This window comes from Tenrec ecaudatus, chromosome 7, assembly GCF_050624435.1.
Source record: "Tenrec ecaudatus isolate mTenEca1 chromosome 7, mTenEca1.hap1, whole genome shotgun sequence".
In the NCBI taxonomy this organism is placed as follows: domain Eukaryota; kingdom Metazoa; phylum Chordata; class Mammalia; order Afrosoricida; family Tenrecidae; genus Tenrec; species Tenrec ecaudatus.
The window spans coordinates 119,476,272-119,494,823 of record NC_134536.1 but is presented as its reverse complement, the minus strand read 5'-3'; the positions used below and the strand labels follow the sequence as shown (position 1 = coordinate 119,494,823).

Genomic DNA, 18,552 nt, shown 5'->3' with positions numbered 1-18,552 from the left:
CAACCAGCTGGACACCACCTAAGAACAACGATAATCTTCCTAAACTGTAAGAAAATACAATTCTGTTTGCTAAACCACCCACTTGCAGTATTTCTGTTACGGCAGCACTAGGTAACGGAGGCACCTGGTAAAGTGGAGGATCAGTGGAAAAGAGGAAGATCTTTGACAAGATCAGTTGACAGACAACCGTGGGTTAAAATGCACCTGTTACTGCGAGGATGACACAGAACTGAGCAACATTCCATTCTGACATGCGCAGGGTGCTTATGAGTTGGAATTAACTCAACGACACTTAAAAAGCCACATGCATAATGAATCTACATTAATCTAAAATTTCATCTCAGACTACATTATGGACATTGTATTGTATTCAGTTTTATAAAGTGAAAAAAAGAGAAAGAAAGTAAATGGAGGGAAGCAGAAGGCATTCGAAAGGTGCCCGAAGCCCGGTTTGCAGTCCAGAGTTTCCTTTGCCAATTGGGCATGTTCTACAGGTCAATTTTCATAGGCTCAGATCACTCAGTTTTTTGGATGGCCCTCCAATCCGAAGTACCTCCCTTCTTCTACCTGCTGGCCGCTTATCGCACCTGCCCAAGAGATAGTGAACTCCCCCAGGGAAGCGAAGTCACGCGGAGAGCACTCCCAGCCCTGGAAGGTGGATTTAGAGGCTTTTCAGGCTCAAGCAGGAAAACAGCCTGGGGGGTTGACTTCCTCTGGGCATTCCAATATTGTTAAAATAGGACACTCATGGTGACTCTTGGGCTGCTACCCTTGAGGTCAGAGGTTTGAAACGGACAGCGACTCCTCAGGCGAGAGATGAGGCTTTTTACTCCTGTCAAGTGTTGGTCTCAGCAACCGTCAGGGGCAAGTCTAATCTGCACTGTAGGGCTGCCACGAGTCAGAACTGATTCAATGGCAGTGAGTTGGGTGATGTTTGCAATCATAGGAAAGAGTGAGTTTTAAGAGCCCCTCCCTCCACCATCACCCGGTCCCACGTGGTGCAGAAAACAATCTTAAAGCAAAGAATCACTCTTCACTCTTCACTGTATGACTTACATAAGTTAGCCCATTGGTGATCCTTGCAAAAGTCAGACAGCCCTCTGCACTGATGTGGGACAAAAGTCTTGTTCATCGACAGGTTGAGCTTTCCCTTTGTTCGAGGCCCTAACAAGTGATCTTTCCTCTCCCTGAGATTTTCCTCCGTGTAAGCCATTTTCTGACCGACTCACACCACGCTTTCACCCCATGTTCTCGACCCTAGCTCTTTCTAGCTTTGATCATTGCTCTGTTAAGAAGAAACAAAATGAAAATCTCTCCTCTTCATCCCTGAGATGTGCTGATCTTACGATTGGAGCATTCTGTTTGCAATAGCCCACCCCTATCACAAGCATGTTTCTCTGTTTGCCATATAATCTCTTCCAATACAATCTCTTCTGACTAAACTTGGGTTTGCTTTTCCTTGGACAATTAGGATACCAAAGAAGACCTGCCCAAACATGGCTTCTTTGGTATCTTCTTAAGGATCAAAACTGGCTGGCCAAGCTACAGGATGAGCCTTGTAGTCGTCATCAAGTTAAATACAGTTTCGACTGTTCCGGGTCTAGAGGCGGGTTTTCTGAAATCTGTGCTGTTCTGCCTCCTTTCCTCACTGGCATATTAGCTGCCCCTATTAGGCACCTAAACAGTGTGTAAATGCTGCGCTCGGAATAAATGTAATTAAGAGTCTGGGAGAGGGTTGAGAAGATAACCACAACTTTTATGAGGGGTTATTCAGCTGAAGGTAATTGAAAACAGATGATCAGAGGGAACCAGAAAAGTGACTTCTCTCAGTTCCTCTGAAAGAGGACATTCTTGTCATGACAAGAAGATGGCTCAGAGGAAAGAGACCGTGAACCATTTCATAGAGGATGCACAGGATAAAGTAAGTGGGGAGGGATGCATTAAATGGTGCTTCCCATTACTCGGAAGCAATTCCTCACTTCCAGATCTATGATTACACTGCACCCAGATATATTAATTTCCTAAAGTGTCTAGACAGAAATTGACCAAGAGACAGTCAGGTTCAATTTTACTAAATAATGGAATAAAAAAATCAGAGCCATCAAAGTGTACTTTATGCTCTTGGAATCTGCCAGGATCTAGTGTGCATTGTAACTTCACAGACCCCATTTTGAACCATAAGCAGGCAATGGGACGGCTACATTTACACTGCATTACATAAGATAATGACGGTGACGTAAGCAACGGGTATCTGGATCCACATACATAAAAATCAGCACCCAGAACAGACAGTTGTGAATGATGCTGCAGTTCATATTGCTCAAAGCAAACAGAAAATACCAGAAGCTATTTTGATGGCTCCTTATAGATTCTGCTTCCAAGAAATTCACAGGAATTCTAAGGGAAATGATGAGTGCATTGTTCCTAAAGCACTTGTTTAACATAAAATCATAAATTATATTCTCAATACTCGGTACAGCATCAAATATTTCATACCAAACCAATGAGGCTGCTACTCTCACTTTGGGAATTCACTCTTTGGCATCTCAATTCTGACCTTCTTCACAAGGCGGAAGATCTTACCTGCACAATATTGGTGGGATTGCCGATGTAGATGCCAGATGGAGCCAGCAGTTCAGGACTGGAGAGCCCCTCGGCACCAGAAACACTGATGACCACATTGTTTCTTATTATATTCCCCTGTTCTGATGGGTCTGTTTATGTAAAAGATTAAATCACAGGGATTAATGAACATAACTGAAATGTCCATAACTCAACACTCTTGATTATACCAACATACATCACAGTGCACACACACATGAGAAACAGAAAATATCAAGAAAACATGTCGCGTGTTCAACAAATTTAAAGGCAAGTAATTTTTGCCAACAGACCAATCTAAGAGCTGCAAGATCATTTAAATGGAATGTAAAAAAATGAAAGCCAGTTTACGTCGTTACCAATTTTTCTTCTCAAACTTGCTTCCCAAGAGAGGCTGCTCATCTCCAGGTATGTATCTGAGGACAAAAGACCATGTGAGTTCCATGCGTCTCAGGTGATCCAGGAAAACAAGTGGCATTTGTACTCTACTTCTTCTTCAGCGTATGGAGTTGTTTTATTTTTGCTTTTGAGATTGTATCCACGAACCAGGCATAAACTTTTAAGTTTTAGAGATTCTTGATCAGAAATTAAATTGAGATGATAACTATTATCACACACAAAAAAAACGTATAGACAATTTTTAATAAAAACTCAATTTTCTTTGTAAACTTTCACTCAAACTACAATAAAAGGCAACCCTACAAAAGAAGCAAACCAATAAATATATCTACTATTTCATTTCTGAGAAACTGTCCAAATGGTGTCTCCACCCTCAAATGCCACACACCCTAATGCCAGCCTCAGCCCCATCCTGCCAGCCAATCACTGTCATGCCCCCCCCTCCTGAATCATCTATACTACCCTGAAGGAGCAGACTAGGTGGCACTTGGACGCCTGATGTCCAAAATACTGAGGTTTAGACTCTAAGAGACGGGGTATGTGAAAGAGATACATCAGTCACTTCCACAGAAAGAATACGGAGGAGTTTCACAACGCCCCTCCCGGCTTGGTCTTTAGGTCACAATTCCAACTCCGCGGGACTACTAGTGTGGTACTAATTCTTCTAAAAGAGATTATTGCCACCGTGGGAAAGTAAGATTAAAGATAAGGGAATTTTTCATGAATTTTGAAGCACCGTGTGCCTATATAGATGCACTTCACTGGCTGTGCTTTTGTAGAACCCCCGGCCAGAAGCCTTCCTGAATGTCCTCTCAATCAGCAAACTTTTCCTTTTCACAGGCCAAAGTAAAAAATAAATAAGTAAAGGCACTCTCGAGTCTGTTAGTTTGTCTCCTCTATAGCTCTTTTTCTACACTTGTTCTTTAACCAGTCACCTCTATTTTCCTTAGTTGTCTGATGTGGAGAGCTAGAATGGTCTTTGAAAGCAAGTTTATACAGCCCACATTTCCTCAGTCAATAGTTTTCCCTCTCAAGGTTAGAACCTTTATAAGCTTTTATCTCATCAGATCATTCTTAAGAAAAACACATCACAGAAGTAATGCAAATATGAAAAGCTAACAAATGTACTTTATTCTTAGTTTCAGTGAAAACCTTTACTTTGATTTTTTTATTTTGATTCCAGGTTCCCTTTGTTTTGGGTTCTTTCAAAAAGATAGCTGCAATGAGCTCATTAATGTGTTAAGAACTAAGGATTTGTCATGGGTAAATAAGTATATATTAATTAATCAGAATGTCACAAACATGACATATAATTTTTAATTGATATATGCTAACTGGTGTTCAAAGGCCTGAAACAGCAGGACTTGACCTGGGGACTGTTGGAAAGCAGGAATTTGAAATTAACACAAGAGTAACAAGTTTGTTCTTATTTCTAGAATAAGGAAGAATAGTATGAACAGAGGGGGTTAAAATCTGGGCAAAGGCCCTAAGGCAGGAGAAAACATATCCCTTTAAAAGAATTACACTGCAACATATAATATGCTGGTGTCATTAGCATATTACATGTTTAAGTTTTATTCTCTATTAAAACTAAAGTGACACTGGTGTATACAAGAAAAGGGAAAAAACAAAAATAGACTCAACTCATAGTGACCCTGTGGGACAGAGTAAAACAACCCCATACAGTCATCAATGCTATAATTCTTAGGAAGGCAGACCACCCATCTTTCTTCCACTGAGCAGCTAGTGGGTTTGAACCACTGACATTTCAGTTAGCAGTTCAGTGCTTAACAACTGGGCCATGAGGGCTCCTAGGAGAGTGGGGGACTAAGAGCAAAAAGTGTGCCAACTTAAGAACTGGTCAGGTCACTGTATTAGGAAACTCAAGGGGTTTAAATGAAAGGGATGATGAAATTGAATTTTCGGAATAATGCTAGTTTTCTTGTATGGGTTTTGCTGTTTGTTTGTTTTTCTGATAGAGGATGATCTGTAAGAGGCAAAAACAGATGAAGCTAGCCAGTTAGGAAAGCTTGAAGCCCGGGCGGCTATAGCAAGCCAATGGAACAGTTGAGAACAAAATCCCTGGCTTGAACATCTATGAGACTGTAAAAGATATATTTACTTGACTGATTTTGCATTGTGAACATGGTTGGTAGGAAATTTTAAAACCTGCCCTTTGTATATTTATGAACCTGAACTAAAAATATTAACTTTAAAAGATCAGTTTCCTATTAGCAACGGTTAGTAAGTAAAATAATCATAACTGAACTTAAATTTTGAATTTTGGACTACGATCTATTTCCAATGACCAGAGGCTGACTTTTTATAAATAGGAAATTCACAATTTTAGGCTAATTCTTTTTGAAAATCTCTGGGTCCTACTCAAGAATACCAAAAGTCAGTAAGTTGGTTTCACTTACCCACCAGCAGTGCATGACCTAAAATATTGTAGAACACGTTACTGTCCACTGCCAGACCCATTGTCCTCGACATGCGGAGCCCTCTACTGAAGGAGTTCCAAACTGAGCAGCCCTGGATGTAGGAATCTGAATAGGAAAGATCAAGGAAAGATTGACAATACTGTCACTTCCCTTGCTAGAGAATTGCTTCCAACTCACAGCTGATGCCATGGATGTCCAAGAAGAAATGTGCTCAGCAAGGCTATTATATTTGCTGAAGCAGATTGACAGACCTTTCTTCCTGGATACCCCTAGATGGACTCAACCCACCAACCTTTAGGCAAAGTGTGTGCAGTGTGCACCCCCTAGGAAACTTATAAGAATGGATTCCAAAGATTTCTCTGGTTTTATTCATCACATCGATAGCATTATCCCACATAGCATAATGAGATTCAAAAAACAAAGAGCTAGAAGCATCAATCAATTTAAATCCAGAAAAGCAATCAACTTCAAAGTCACTAGTGAGTTAAACAAAGTGAAATCCAAGGGTCAATGGTTAGGGGAGAAACTACTGGAGAATGAAATAGTATGACCATACTACAGAAAGACACCTGACCATCAAATGTTATTATTGACCACTCTCGTCAGTGCCACCTTTCATCTCAATGTGGCAGACAGCAGCTGGAGAGAACTTGAGGACAACATGAAGGCTACTTCGCATGGGCCAGGCCTGATCTTTCAGAACTGATTTTGACATGAGGAAACGTAGTCATGATTTCTTGAGCTGTGAAATCAGTTCTAACTTGTGAGGCATCAATATTTCTGGCTCTAAATGCTTAGAGATTCTGACTCTGCTGTGTAAGCAAAGTGAGAGGATGGTCTGAGGAAGGCAACGCTCACATTTGAACATCGCAGATTTTTAGATAAAGAGGCAGAATACTGTTCTCTTAGGGGCCTTCCAATGGGTTCCAATCCACAGAGATCCTGTGTCCCAACAGAACAAAGCACCACCTGGTCCTGCACCATCATCACATTTGTTGTGTTTGAGCCTGTTGCTGCAGTCCCTGTGTCAGTCCATCTCATTGACGGTCTTCCTCTTTCTCACCAACCCTCGACTTGAAGAAGCCTAGTATCCTTTTCCAGGGACTGATCCCTCCTAATAAAATATCCTAAGAATATTAGACAAAGTCTTGCCAATCTCACTTCTCAGAAGCATTCTAGTTGTTCTCCAACCATGATAGATTGGTATGTTCTGCTACATAGTCCAGGTTACTTTTAACATTCTTTGCTAACAGCATAATTCAAACTCATCAATTGTCTTCTAGTCTTCTTTATTCATTTTCCAGTTTTCACAGGAATATAGCATGTCTTGAAAATACTATGGCTTGAATTGGGCTTGTTAGCTCCCATCAAGTCAACTGTGACCCATGGTGACCCTATGTACAACAGAACAAAACACTTCTCAGTCCTGTGCCATCCTCACATTGTTCCTACGTTGGAAGCTTTGTTGTAGCCATGGTACCAGTCCATCGCATTGAGGGCCTTCCTCCTTTCCACCGCCCTGCACTCGGCCAAGCATAAAGACCTTCTCTAGGGACTGGTCTTGCCTGATGACATGTTCAAAGAATAATAGACAGTCTCTCCATCCTTGCTTCTAAGTAGTATTCTGGCTGTATTTCTTCTCAAATCTGGTCTTTAGACAGTCCATGTTACTTTCAAAATGCTTCACCAGTACTGTAACTCAAATGCATCGATTCTTCTTACATCTTCCTTATTGGACATTCAACTTTCAAAGCACATAAGGTCATTGAAAATCCCATGGCTTTTCCCAGGAGAACTCTAGAACACAGTGTAACCTTTATTGCTTTTCAATACCTCAAAGAGGTCTGGGGCAACAGATTTTCCCAGTGCAATTCACTGCTTGAGCCCTTGGATTAGGAGAACCATGGTCCTCAAAGTGACTTGATTGATTACTAAACTCTATGATGTGCGCATAAAGTGCTAATAAAACTGTTTAAACATCTTTAAAAAAAACAAAGTGACATCCTTGCTATTCAACACTTTAAAGAAGCCTGGTGCAGCAGATTTGACCAGAGCAATATGTCACGTGGTTTCTTAGCTACTGCTGCCATGTGCATTGACTGTGGATCCACATAAAATTAAACCCAGGTCAATGTCAATCATTCCTCCATTTATCAGGATGCTACCTATTAGTCCCATTTTTGTTTGCCTTACATTGAGTTAATAGTCCATACTGAAGGCTGAAGTATTGGATATTCAACACAAGTGCTTCAAGTCCTCCTCACTTTTAGCAAGCAAAGTTGTGTCATACACAGGTTACAGGTTGTTAGTGAGTCTTCCTCCAACAGTTGTGCCATACTATTTTTAAATATAGTCCAGCTTGTTGTAATATCCACTCAGCATATAAATTGAGAAACTGTGATGAAAAGATATAACCCTGATACAAACCATTTTTTATTTTAAACCATGCAATTCCTTTTTTTTCTGTTTGAACTGGCTCTTGGAGGGTGTGCAGGCTCTGCATGGGCACAATTAGGTGTTCAGGAATTCCCATTCTTCACAATGTTTTCCATAGTGTTACTCCACAGAGTAGAATGCCTTTGCATAGAAAATATCTTCATGGTATTTTCTACTTTCATCCAAAATACATATGATATCTGAAATGATATTTCTTATTGCATATCTTCTGAATTAAGCTTGAATTTCTGACAGCTCACTATTGGTGTTCTACAGCAATCACTTTTTAATTATCTTCATCAAAATTTTACTTGAATGTAATATTAGTGATAGTGTTTGATACTTTCTACATTTGGGGGGCTATCATCCTTGACAACTATGAATCTGTTCTACTTGCCTTGTCAAGTAACTTATCTTCCAAATTTCTTGCCATAGCCAACTGAATGCTCCCAGTGCTAAATTAATTTTGGGTATTATTTAGTATTCAGTCAATTCTTGGAGATTCCTTTTCCATTAACAACAACAACCCTCACTGATACAGAAGCTAGTCCCCGTGTGAAATATCCTGTTTCTTTGTAAGCACTAGAGCCCAAAGAAACAGAGAGGAGAGTGCACAGACACAAATCATTTCAGTATGCTAGAGAAGGGTCACGGTAGGAACCAACTCTGTAAATGAATTTTAAAATAAACAAAGTTGAAGCCTTCTGGAACCCTGGGATATAGAGACATACTTGGTATGGAAATAATTTCCATACCAAGGAAAATGATGAGGAAAATTTGTCATAAGCTAACCAGGATGCTTCCTTGGTATTACTATATCGTCACCAAGAAAAATCTTACTATCTCCCAAACATCACATGCTCCACATGCCCTGGGTTAACCCTCAGAAGACCTCTGAACCTCAGAATGGCATTCCTTTAGCAGGGCCCTTAGAGACACAGCGAGTAAATGTTGGACTGCTAAAGGAGTGGTCAGCTGTTCCATTCCACCCGGTGATGCTGGGAGAAAGACCTGGTAGTCGGTTGCCATCAAAGATTACAGGCAGGAAATCTACGGGTCGAGTTTACTCTGTCACAGGAGATCCCAATGAGTCAACCGGGACTCTGGGGCCTCAAACAACAACAAAAGGGAGGCCACACTAGAATGTGATCGTGTTGGAGGTGGCTGAGGGTGACTCACAATGAGGCGTTGTCCCCACTTCTCACTACTTGGCAGCTGTACCTCAATTTGGTGATGCTCTGTGTTCCAGCTGCTAGTACCGGGTTTTTGCTTGGGACCTTCCTTCCATTCTAGTTTGGATTTAGAAACTTTTTTAGGTGTATCTAGTCATAGTCATTCCTTCCTGTTCTGATCTTGTTTTCCACCTAGTTGCTCTCCCCTGGAGGTTCCTGTGTGGTACAGCCGTTTGTACTCAACTTCTAACAGAAAGCTCGGCAGGTCAAACTCTCCTAGCAGTGCTGCCTGCAAAAGACCCCGGTACCACATACCACAAGGCCGCATCACCCTGCCGGAAACAGATACGGTTATTTCTGAGTCTCTCCTAGTGAGGATGTTTCCTGCCTTACAAAGCCCAAGCACCCACATGCTTAGCTCTGGTTCTGATTCACACAGTCTCTCTGCGTTCTGTTCCCAGGATAAACCTCTGGGTCTCACTCAGCCTATGGTTGCCGATCTCCCTGGTAGAAGATTCTGCTGACCTAGGACAACACTTTCTTCTGGAGTTGGATTCACGGCATTGATTATGAAGATGTTAAAAATCAATTTGGCTGTAGTCCAAGGTGACCAGACGTCTCGCTTTTGGTGGGACAGCCCCAATTTTTAACAATTTGTCCCACGTCCGCAGCATTTTTAAAAAGTCCCGATTTTTTGAAAGAATGCATAACAAGCTAGGGTATACGGTTTTTGGCTGTCATGTGGCTATTTCACCAGGATATGAGTTTTATCAATGGTGTCCCACGTTACCAATGTTAAAATCTGTTCACTTTACCGTAGTCACAAAGTTAGTAAATGGTAGAGGCAAGATTCCAAATATGAGTCTGTCTAGTTCACTCTATTTGGCAATATCTACAATGATATTTCTCAAAATGTATTTTCAGGGCTACTTGTACTAGAATCATAAGAGCTGTTTGTTTAAAAGTGTTGTTGTCTAGGCTCATCTTAGATTGAAATTTTTCTATAGAAGGGTCTATAATTCTGAGTTTAATCAGCACCTTTAGTGATTTTCTTCTACACACTATTTCCTATAGCACAGAGTAGACTGCCCCTGTGGGTTTTCAAGACGGTGCCCATTTGCAGGAACAGAAAGCCTCATCTTTCTCCCTGAAAGCCACTAATGGTTTTGAACTGCTGGCATTCCAGTGGGCTGTCAGATGAATAGCCTTTCACTATGCCACCAGGACTGGTTATGAGCCAGAACCGACTTTCTGGTCATAAGTTTTTGGTTTTATTTATTGCAAACACATAGGCCTATAAAAAGAGCAAGGGGGTGATGCATGGTTTAGAATCAGGATAGATTTATATTGGGGTTGTATCCTTTCACCACACTTACTCCCTCTGTTTGTTGAGCAAACAATTTAGAAAGCTGGACTACATAAAGAGGAACACAGCATCGGGACTGGATTAGAGGAAGGCTTGGGAACAGTCTGTGATCTGCAGATGAAACAACGTGACTTGCTGAAAGTACAGACTGGAGACTTCTGCCGATGGAGATTAAAGGCTGCAGCCTTCCGTATTGATTACACCTCAAAATTAAGGACACTGAAGCCATCACAAGGGGTTCCATGAGTAACATCATGATAGAGAAAACATGGAAGTTGTCAAAGATTCCATCTCACTTGGATCCACAATCTCCACTCATGGAAGTTACAGGCCAGGAACTAAAACACGCATGCCCCGGGCGGTTGCCCTCCAGCAAAAGAACCTTTTGAAGTGTGAAAAAGCAAAAATGTCACTTTGAGAACTAAGATGCACCTGGACAGAGCCACATGATGTTTTTAATTACTTCATAGGCATTCAAAAATTGGAAATGAATAAAGAAGACTAAAAAATGTGTGCTTTTGAATTATGGTCTTGGTGCAGAATATTGAATATATCATGGAGTGCCAGAATCTTCCGTCGAAGGGAGACTGATGAGACTCCATGTACTTTGTACTTGCTGTCAGGAGGCTTCCAGCCCTGTGGAAAGAAATCTGGCTTGAGAAAGTAGAGGGTCCGTGGAAAAGAGGAAGACCTTCCACGAGCTACACTGAACGAGTGATTGCAACAAGGGGTTTGGATGCAGCCACAATCGTCAGGATGGCACTCACCTGGGCAGTGTGGTATTCGGCTGCACAAAGGGTTGTTCTTGGAACCAACAAGACAACACCTAGCGACAACCACCACTTTGCTGGCCAGGCGCATCTGGTCGGTACAAATTGTGAGTGTCCTGGCAGCTAACAAAAGGACTGGACTTCAAAATCTATGCAGACATATCATGGAGGAAAGGCCTGGCAGTGCCCTTCTAGAAATTAAGCCGCTGAAACTCTAAGGAACACCTGTTCTACTCTTAATACACACGTCTCCCAGGAGCCGGGGTCTGCCCAAAGGTAACCAGGGGCTTGAGAACAGCTGAGCCATGCTGAATACTCAAAACCCCACACGCCCTGCCAGTGAGGCGACTCCAACCCACAGGGTCCGTGATGGACTGAAGATTGCTGCTCTGTAGTGAGCTGAGGCTGCAAGGAAAGAAAGACGGCCTCCTCCTCTGTCTGCCCAGGAGGACTGATGGGTTCCAATGACCAGCCTTTCAGTTATAAGCCTAAATGTTTAACTCACTGTGCTACCATGACTCTTGAAGCTGCAGTATAAAAGGCTTCAAAATAAATAACTATCCATTTCTGAATCCTTCATACCCCACATCACAATCCCTTGTGCACATGCCTTCGACATGGGAGGCGAGAGGAATAAAACGTGAGGAGTCGTGGGCCTGCACCCTCTTACCTCTCATAGCTCCCACCAAAGCCAGGGAGCTCAGATGCTTCTGGAAGGCTTGCCCCAAATCCCGGAATTGGACGCCTCTCAGCCGGACCTGGCTGGGCTCTTCTGGAAAGGACTGGATGATGACTCTGGCCCCCAGGTCCATGGCCCCCAGCCTCTTCTCACTCTTGGAATACAAACAGTCCCGTGGATGACCTGAAGCACAGAACGAAGTCAAGGGGACCTGAAGCCCGCCGAACGAGCTTCTAGACAAACCTCCCAGTTTGAACGGCGCAGCCAGCACCAAGAACAAACCAGACTTGTTACTTCACTGAATGCTTTACTTCCTTCTCACTTTGATTATCCTCTGTAGATTATTCATTAAAAGATTCAATAACTGGGACACGATGCTGCCTTCACTCTATCATTTCCAGAAAGCCTCAAATCAATCATCTTCATTTACTGTCACAAAGAGGCAGACTGTAACCCACAAGCCCAAGCTAAAGAGATGCTTATTCCAATCCGAAGGATCCCCTGGGGGAAGCGTGCAATAAAACGACCTTGCAGGATTGATAATTGCAGGGAGGAAATGGGAGCACAGAATGTAATCACAGCACCTTTGAGTCTGAAGCTGTCCAATGGGGGTTCCCTTTATGAGCAGCTTTAGGGTTGGAGAGATTAGCGATCAAGCCCCTGCAGAAATGACAAAGGGCCTCGAGAAAGAACTGAGTAGCACCTTCTTCCTGAACCTTGCTGCCAGCACATCTTGGGGTCATTCCCGTGATCGGGGACTACACGAACCAACGTAATGCCCACCGCTACTGCTACTACAATGTGCTGTGGCCTCAAGAGCCAGGCCACTTTCTGTTGACACGCGGGCATGGAATTTGATTGTGTAAGCTAGCCTCAGATTGGAGAAACGATCGTCTTCTGACCCTGTACTATCCAGGCTGAAGAATCAAAGAAGTGCCAGTTACCCACAATGATGTATTAGCCCTGAATAAAAACCCAACCCACTGCCACCGAGTCAATTTTCTGCCCCATAGCAATCCCATAGGATTTCTCCTGTGAGTTGCTGAGACTGTGAGTCTTTACTGGAATAAGAAGCCTCATCTTTCGCCCACAGAGTGGCTAGTGATTTCAAACTACTGACCTTGTGCTTAGCTGCCCAACACATATACCACCATACCACCAGTGCTCCCCAGTCCATCCCCCAGTAATCCACCATCCATTTCAGAATCTCCACAGAATGAATCCAGTAAGAGGCAATTAAAGATGTGTTTTGTGTTTGCTTTATCACAATTCTGATGACGACTCTATGTGGCGTACAGTATTTTTGAGTATCCAAGCCTCTTATTGTTTTATCTAGCTGCCTCACTTCCATATTTGGCGCCATACAAAGACAGGTTGAGGGATATAATAGATATTCATTAAGACCTATGAATTCCATTCATTTTCAGACTTCTATAGTAACATTTAAGAATGTGTTGAACGTAAAGTTCCCACCCCTTCCCACCATTTGGGAGCTAAGTTTATAATGGCACAAGCCTCCCAGCTTGGTCTCACAGCATGATTGAACACATTGCTTCACAAATGGTGATTTGAGAACCACTTGTATGAGAAATTACCAGGAATGTTGAAATACAACAGCTGTTATGACTCAGCAGATGGCTAAAGTTTGATGGTCACTGAATTCTAATCCAGGGTCACCCAAACGTCTGGCAAACAATGACAGGTTTTTGATGGCTTGGGAGTGAAAGAAAGTGGGTGTCCAAGTAATTCTTCCTATGAACACCTCTCCGCACCCAACCACATCCCCAAAGTATACCCACATCTGCACCTCTATGAAGACACATGCCCGGTTTTTATCTTCAACTTGGACATTTCTTCCAGGCTCCACATACTCTAGCGTATCTCCACTTAGGTACTGACCTGGCACCTCAGTCTCAACATGCACAACATTAGACTCGTGTGCTTCACCCTCTCACCCCGAAACTCTGTGTTCTTCCCATCTCAGTAAACAGCCTTGCCATCCATCCAGAGTTCATGCCTGCGAGTCATCCCTGACACCCACACCACCCTGCACCAATGTTGACAAATGATGTCTCCACAACATGTGAAAACCTCATAATCTACAGGCTGGAAAACCAAAACATAACCTACTAAACTACCCATCCCTGAAATAGATGCTTAATAGGCACATCAGTGTGATTCAGTGCCTGTTATTCTACTAGAAGATAAATTGACTTTTCTGACCACATGCCTATAGTATGTGGTAGTTCACTCAGAAATCATACTGAAAAAACACACACACACACACACACACACACAGAGAGAAATAGAAGGGGAGGAGCAGAGCAAGAGAGTCCCGTAAGTCTAATGGTAAGACTGTGCTGCTGGGGCTAGAACTCTGGCTGATGGCTTTCCTGAGAATTTTAAAAGCGGGCCTGGCAACAAGTTAAGATTTCATTATAACTAGGGAGTTTATTTTAAAAGTAATTCAGATTTTCCCGTGAAGATCATCAGATGGAGTACTTAAAGGGAAAAAAAATTCCCCTAGAGATGTAATTACTTTTTAGAATGGATCTTTTGGTCTATATCTTTTAAAATAGAGTGGGGAGAGATGAAGGAGGATAAAATTCCAACTTCTCAAGAGTATTCAGGAAGCTAGAGGATCTTATGGATGTGCAAAGGTTAAGGGTTCGTTGGGTTTCGACCCTGTGCCACTTATCAGTGTGACAATGAGAGAGCAATCTGGTTCACTCATTGAATTCCCCAGGAAAAATACTCCTCTACCTTCTGAAACAGTATCCTCCTGGCATGAAGCAAGGTGTGTCCTCCTTGCCATGGTGAGATTTCCTCGGATGGTAATACTCCTGCTGAGTAAGGCCACTGTGGCCTTGAAAACAAGGTGCTTCCCAGCTACCCAGATCTCTTCGAAGGCATGCGAATATCTAGTGGAAACGAAAGGAGAAAGACACAGGTGAAGCTGTCACATTCTGAGTCATTAGGAATAGTGACGCGTTAGGTGAGTGCCATTGTTTGTTGGAGGGCCCAGGCCTTTCGAAAGATGGAAGGGCAGACAATGGATGCAAGGACATGAACATTAGAAACTGCTCTGATTGTTACACGGACCACATGCGCTACAAGGAAAGCAGGGCTAGCCTCTTACAAGAGAAATTTATGTCAAGATCTTCTTAACAAGATCCTTAGAGCCACAAAAAGCAAAATTGCAAACCAATACGCGTACGTTGCACTTCGGTTTCCTTAGATACAAATCAAAAATAACACTCTCTTACTTTTATGAGTATAAAAGATCAAATGAGAGAAAATCTATGAAATATCTATGAATGCTCATTATTTAACATTCGCAGTAGTCAAACAAAATCCAATTGTCTATCAGCAGATAGTACATAGTTTTGGAGGCATTTTGGGTTATGCATCAATCTGCTTACCACAAGGTCAGCAGTTCAAACTCACCAGTCCCTCTTCAAAAGAAAGATGAGAGGGTCTGCTCCTATAAGGATTTAAAGTGTGGAAACCCAAAGGGGTAGTTCTACTGAGTCCTATAGGGTTTCTATGATTTGAGATCGCTCAATGGCAGTGAGGTGTTTCTATTGTTGTTGTTTTGGTTATTAGCAAATTAATAAACAAAAGGGGGTACATACATACAATGAGATCAAAAGAAATAGGTCTTGATACATACTACCTTACTGACAATTCATGTGAAATAACTCAGGCACAAAAGAACAAACTGTGATTCCAGGTATAGGTAAAATATTTAGAAAAGGCCATTGTGTCATAGTCAGGTTTATCCGTGGTCACCAGGACTGGGCAGGAGCGAGGGTGAAAGGAAGACACATTGCTTATGGATCCTTGAGCATCTGTTAATGGTAATAGAGGGCTACACAGCGGAACAAACAATTAATGCCATTGAATTATTGTCCAGGTGAAGACTGTTGAAATGGCAAATGAGATCATATATATATACATATATACATATATATATAGTCTAGCATTATGTAATGTAAAAATGTATCTTGAAACATCAACAAATATCCAGATGCATAACACAGTTAAGATCCCATCATTTTCCATCACCATGTAGCCAAGCTGACAGCGCATTACCTCAAGGGTGACCGGAGATAAAGGTCAGCCTTGTGCACAGCTTCCACAATGACGGTCTCTTCCATTGGTTTGGCACCCTCGATCCCTGTTCCACTGATGATGACAACTTCATCTCCAGGGTGCCAGTCCACAGCATCTTCCAAAGCCAACACTGAGTCAAAGGCACGGGCAGCTGCTCGAAGATGGGTGACAAGTACTCCTGGTACAGGACCTAAAGAAGCCCAAGAAAAAAATGCTTTGAGACATTTTACTGATCAATAAGAGGGTAGTGTTATTTAGGCAAAGAAACTTGTGCAAGAAGAGCCTGAGGAGGCAAGCTTCTGGATTAGTAAGTGTAAAAGCCTTCATTTCTTTGAATCTAGTTTTGGTTTGTGTGTGTGTGTGTGTGTGAGTGTGTTTTTCATATTTAACACAGTGGCCATAAAAACAATTCAGAGTAGGGCGTGGTGATGTGTAAAATTCCCATTTTTTTCCAAAATCTAAACCATGAAACCTCAGATAATATAATTAAGGATGGCCGTCATCTTTTTCATTTGCAAAGCAAAAGTAGTAGCAAACTCGTATCTCATTGAAGTATTCAAGATTAATGAGAAAATATATGAAATACCTAGCTTGGTCCTCGACAAATAATAGACCTTCAGTCTTTCCCCACTTCTCTCCAGTTGGACCGTGATCTCCACCCCCCACCCCCACCCCCCACCCCCCGACCCCTGCCACACCATTTTCTAATTCCAAATAACAAACAATGGTTCTTTGACTCTTTGATGGAGAAGCCCACAACTAATTTCCACTCAGAGGCTTCAGTTTACTTCTTCATGTATAAAGAGAGTAGAAACTCAAAATCACCTTAAAGAGGCTGTCCTTGGTGCGTTACATGGTCCCTTCTGACACCAAAATATGGTCTATCCAAGATAGGGTTGTTAAAAACAAAACAAAAAAAGCGTAGAAGAAGGAGGTGCTTGGACTCTACAGATCTTGATTTATATTAGGCCCAAGCACACACACATGTCCCTCTCCACACAAGCATGCTACTCCTTAACTACTGAAGATTAAAGAAGCTAGTCTGTCTCATAGTTTACTCTGGCCTTTTCCAGTAAGAGTCAAGGCCAAGTGCTTTTTCAAACCATTATCTAAAGCTATACCTCAGAAAATACATAGCTTACTTCCAACTCCTTCCTCTTGGCTTAGTACATTTCCCTCCTCCTTTGCAATAGATCATAATTTACCCTTAGCCCACAGCAAGTTACTGTCCTCCCTTGTTGCACTAAAGTAAAGTAATAAGACTTGAATCGCTAACTACAGAGGTGGCCTACAATAAATCATTTTCAAATTATTTTAAACTTTCCTCTTTATTTATTTGTGTGTGAGCAGGAGCTTATGCCAACAATGTTGCACGAGGCTGAGAAAGGTCTTGGGGTTAATGAGATAATTTCTAAAGTTTACTTGGGCAATAATTTTATCATAATTTTTTTTCTTCCAAAGTTCAAAATTTCTAATTATAGGGCAGGTGAAAATTGAGGCATAAATCATCCCAAAAGAAAATAATTTTAATTTTATTCTGTGTTTATGTGTTTTAACCTTTGGGAACAATAAAATGAAATAAGGTTTATTTGTATGTATATGTGTACACATGCGAATTTCAATGATCTACTCTTGAATGTCTGCAAAGAAAAAACCAAGCGTAGGAAGATATTTATAAAAGGCAAAATGCTGTTAAACTTTGTGATCAATTGTTCACAACCAGTGGACAATAAACATTTACTGCTGTATGCAAACTACACATAACAGAATCAATTGTAGAAGTAAGAAAGATATTTCTCAATAATCATTCTTACAAAAGGATAGGGAAGTTAAAATGAATAAACACAATCAGGGAAGCTTTGAAATTCATTTTTAACAATTGACATAAACCAACATCCTTCTAAGGCGCCAGTGTGGCACAAAGAGTTTTTACTACCAAACTATTAATTGGAAGGTTGGTAGTTTGAACTCAACCAGCAGTACCATGGAGGAAAAGATTGGCATTCTATATCAGTAATGATTACAGCCAAGGTGACAATACAGAGCTCAGTTCTAGCTGTAACACAAGGATGGGGTGGGTTAGCATGCAGAAATATCCACAGGCTGAAGCATCTCAGGGGACTCTGAGGAAACTTGAGTTACATAACTTATAGTCAGTTCCATATATTTCAGACTAAGTTATTTGGTAGTTAATACAGTAATATATCTTATCATCCCACAGAGATAGTTAGCAATTTAAATGCAGACCCACTGCCTTTTATTTCCTTTACATTGTCACAATTCCCAACACAATCCAGGGTATGTGATTAGCATTCAGCTCATTGTGATTTAAATTATTTTAATTTTATTAGTTTGATATATTGTCTTCTGAAAATGGAAATACATAATATGCTGAAAATTACAAGTATGAGGGGAAACATACATACAACAAAAATTAGCCCATAGAAGGTAGCTTTACACTAAAGTAAGGGTCCTTCGTTCCTCCATTCATTCCTTCCCTCCTTCCTTTTTCTTCCAACAGAGTACATAGATTAGGAAACTAATATTCTTCAAAGACAAGATTACACTGCTA

The 18,552-nt window shown here is 41.6% G+C and overlaps 1 protein-coding gene across 1 annotated transcript in view; it reads right to left on the bottom strand.

Moving 5' to 3' along the window:
* PKHD1 (PKHD1 ciliary IPT domain containing fibrocystin/polyductin) overlaps positions 1-18,552 on the bottom strand; it is a 588,229-nt gene that overhangs the window by 334,200 nt on the left and 235,477 nt on the right. The window contains exons 37-43 of the mRNA XM_075554069.1: positions 15,960-16,170; positions 14,628-14,785; positions 11,856-12,047; positions 5,417-5,546; positions 3,333-3,350; positions 2,961-2,995; positions 2,584-2,714 (exon numbers count right to left, since the gene is read on the bottom strand). Coding sequence (XP_075410184.1) covers positions 2,584-2,714; positions 2,961-2,995; positions 3,333-3,350; positions 5,417-5,546; positions 11,856-12,047; positions 14,628-14,785; positions 15,960-16,170 — 875 coding nt within the window. The remainder of the gene's footprint in view (positions 1-2,583; positions 2,715-2,960; positions 2,996-3,332; positions 3,351-5,416; positions 5,547-11,855; positions 12,048-14,627; positions 14,786-15,959; positions 16,171-18,552) is intronic.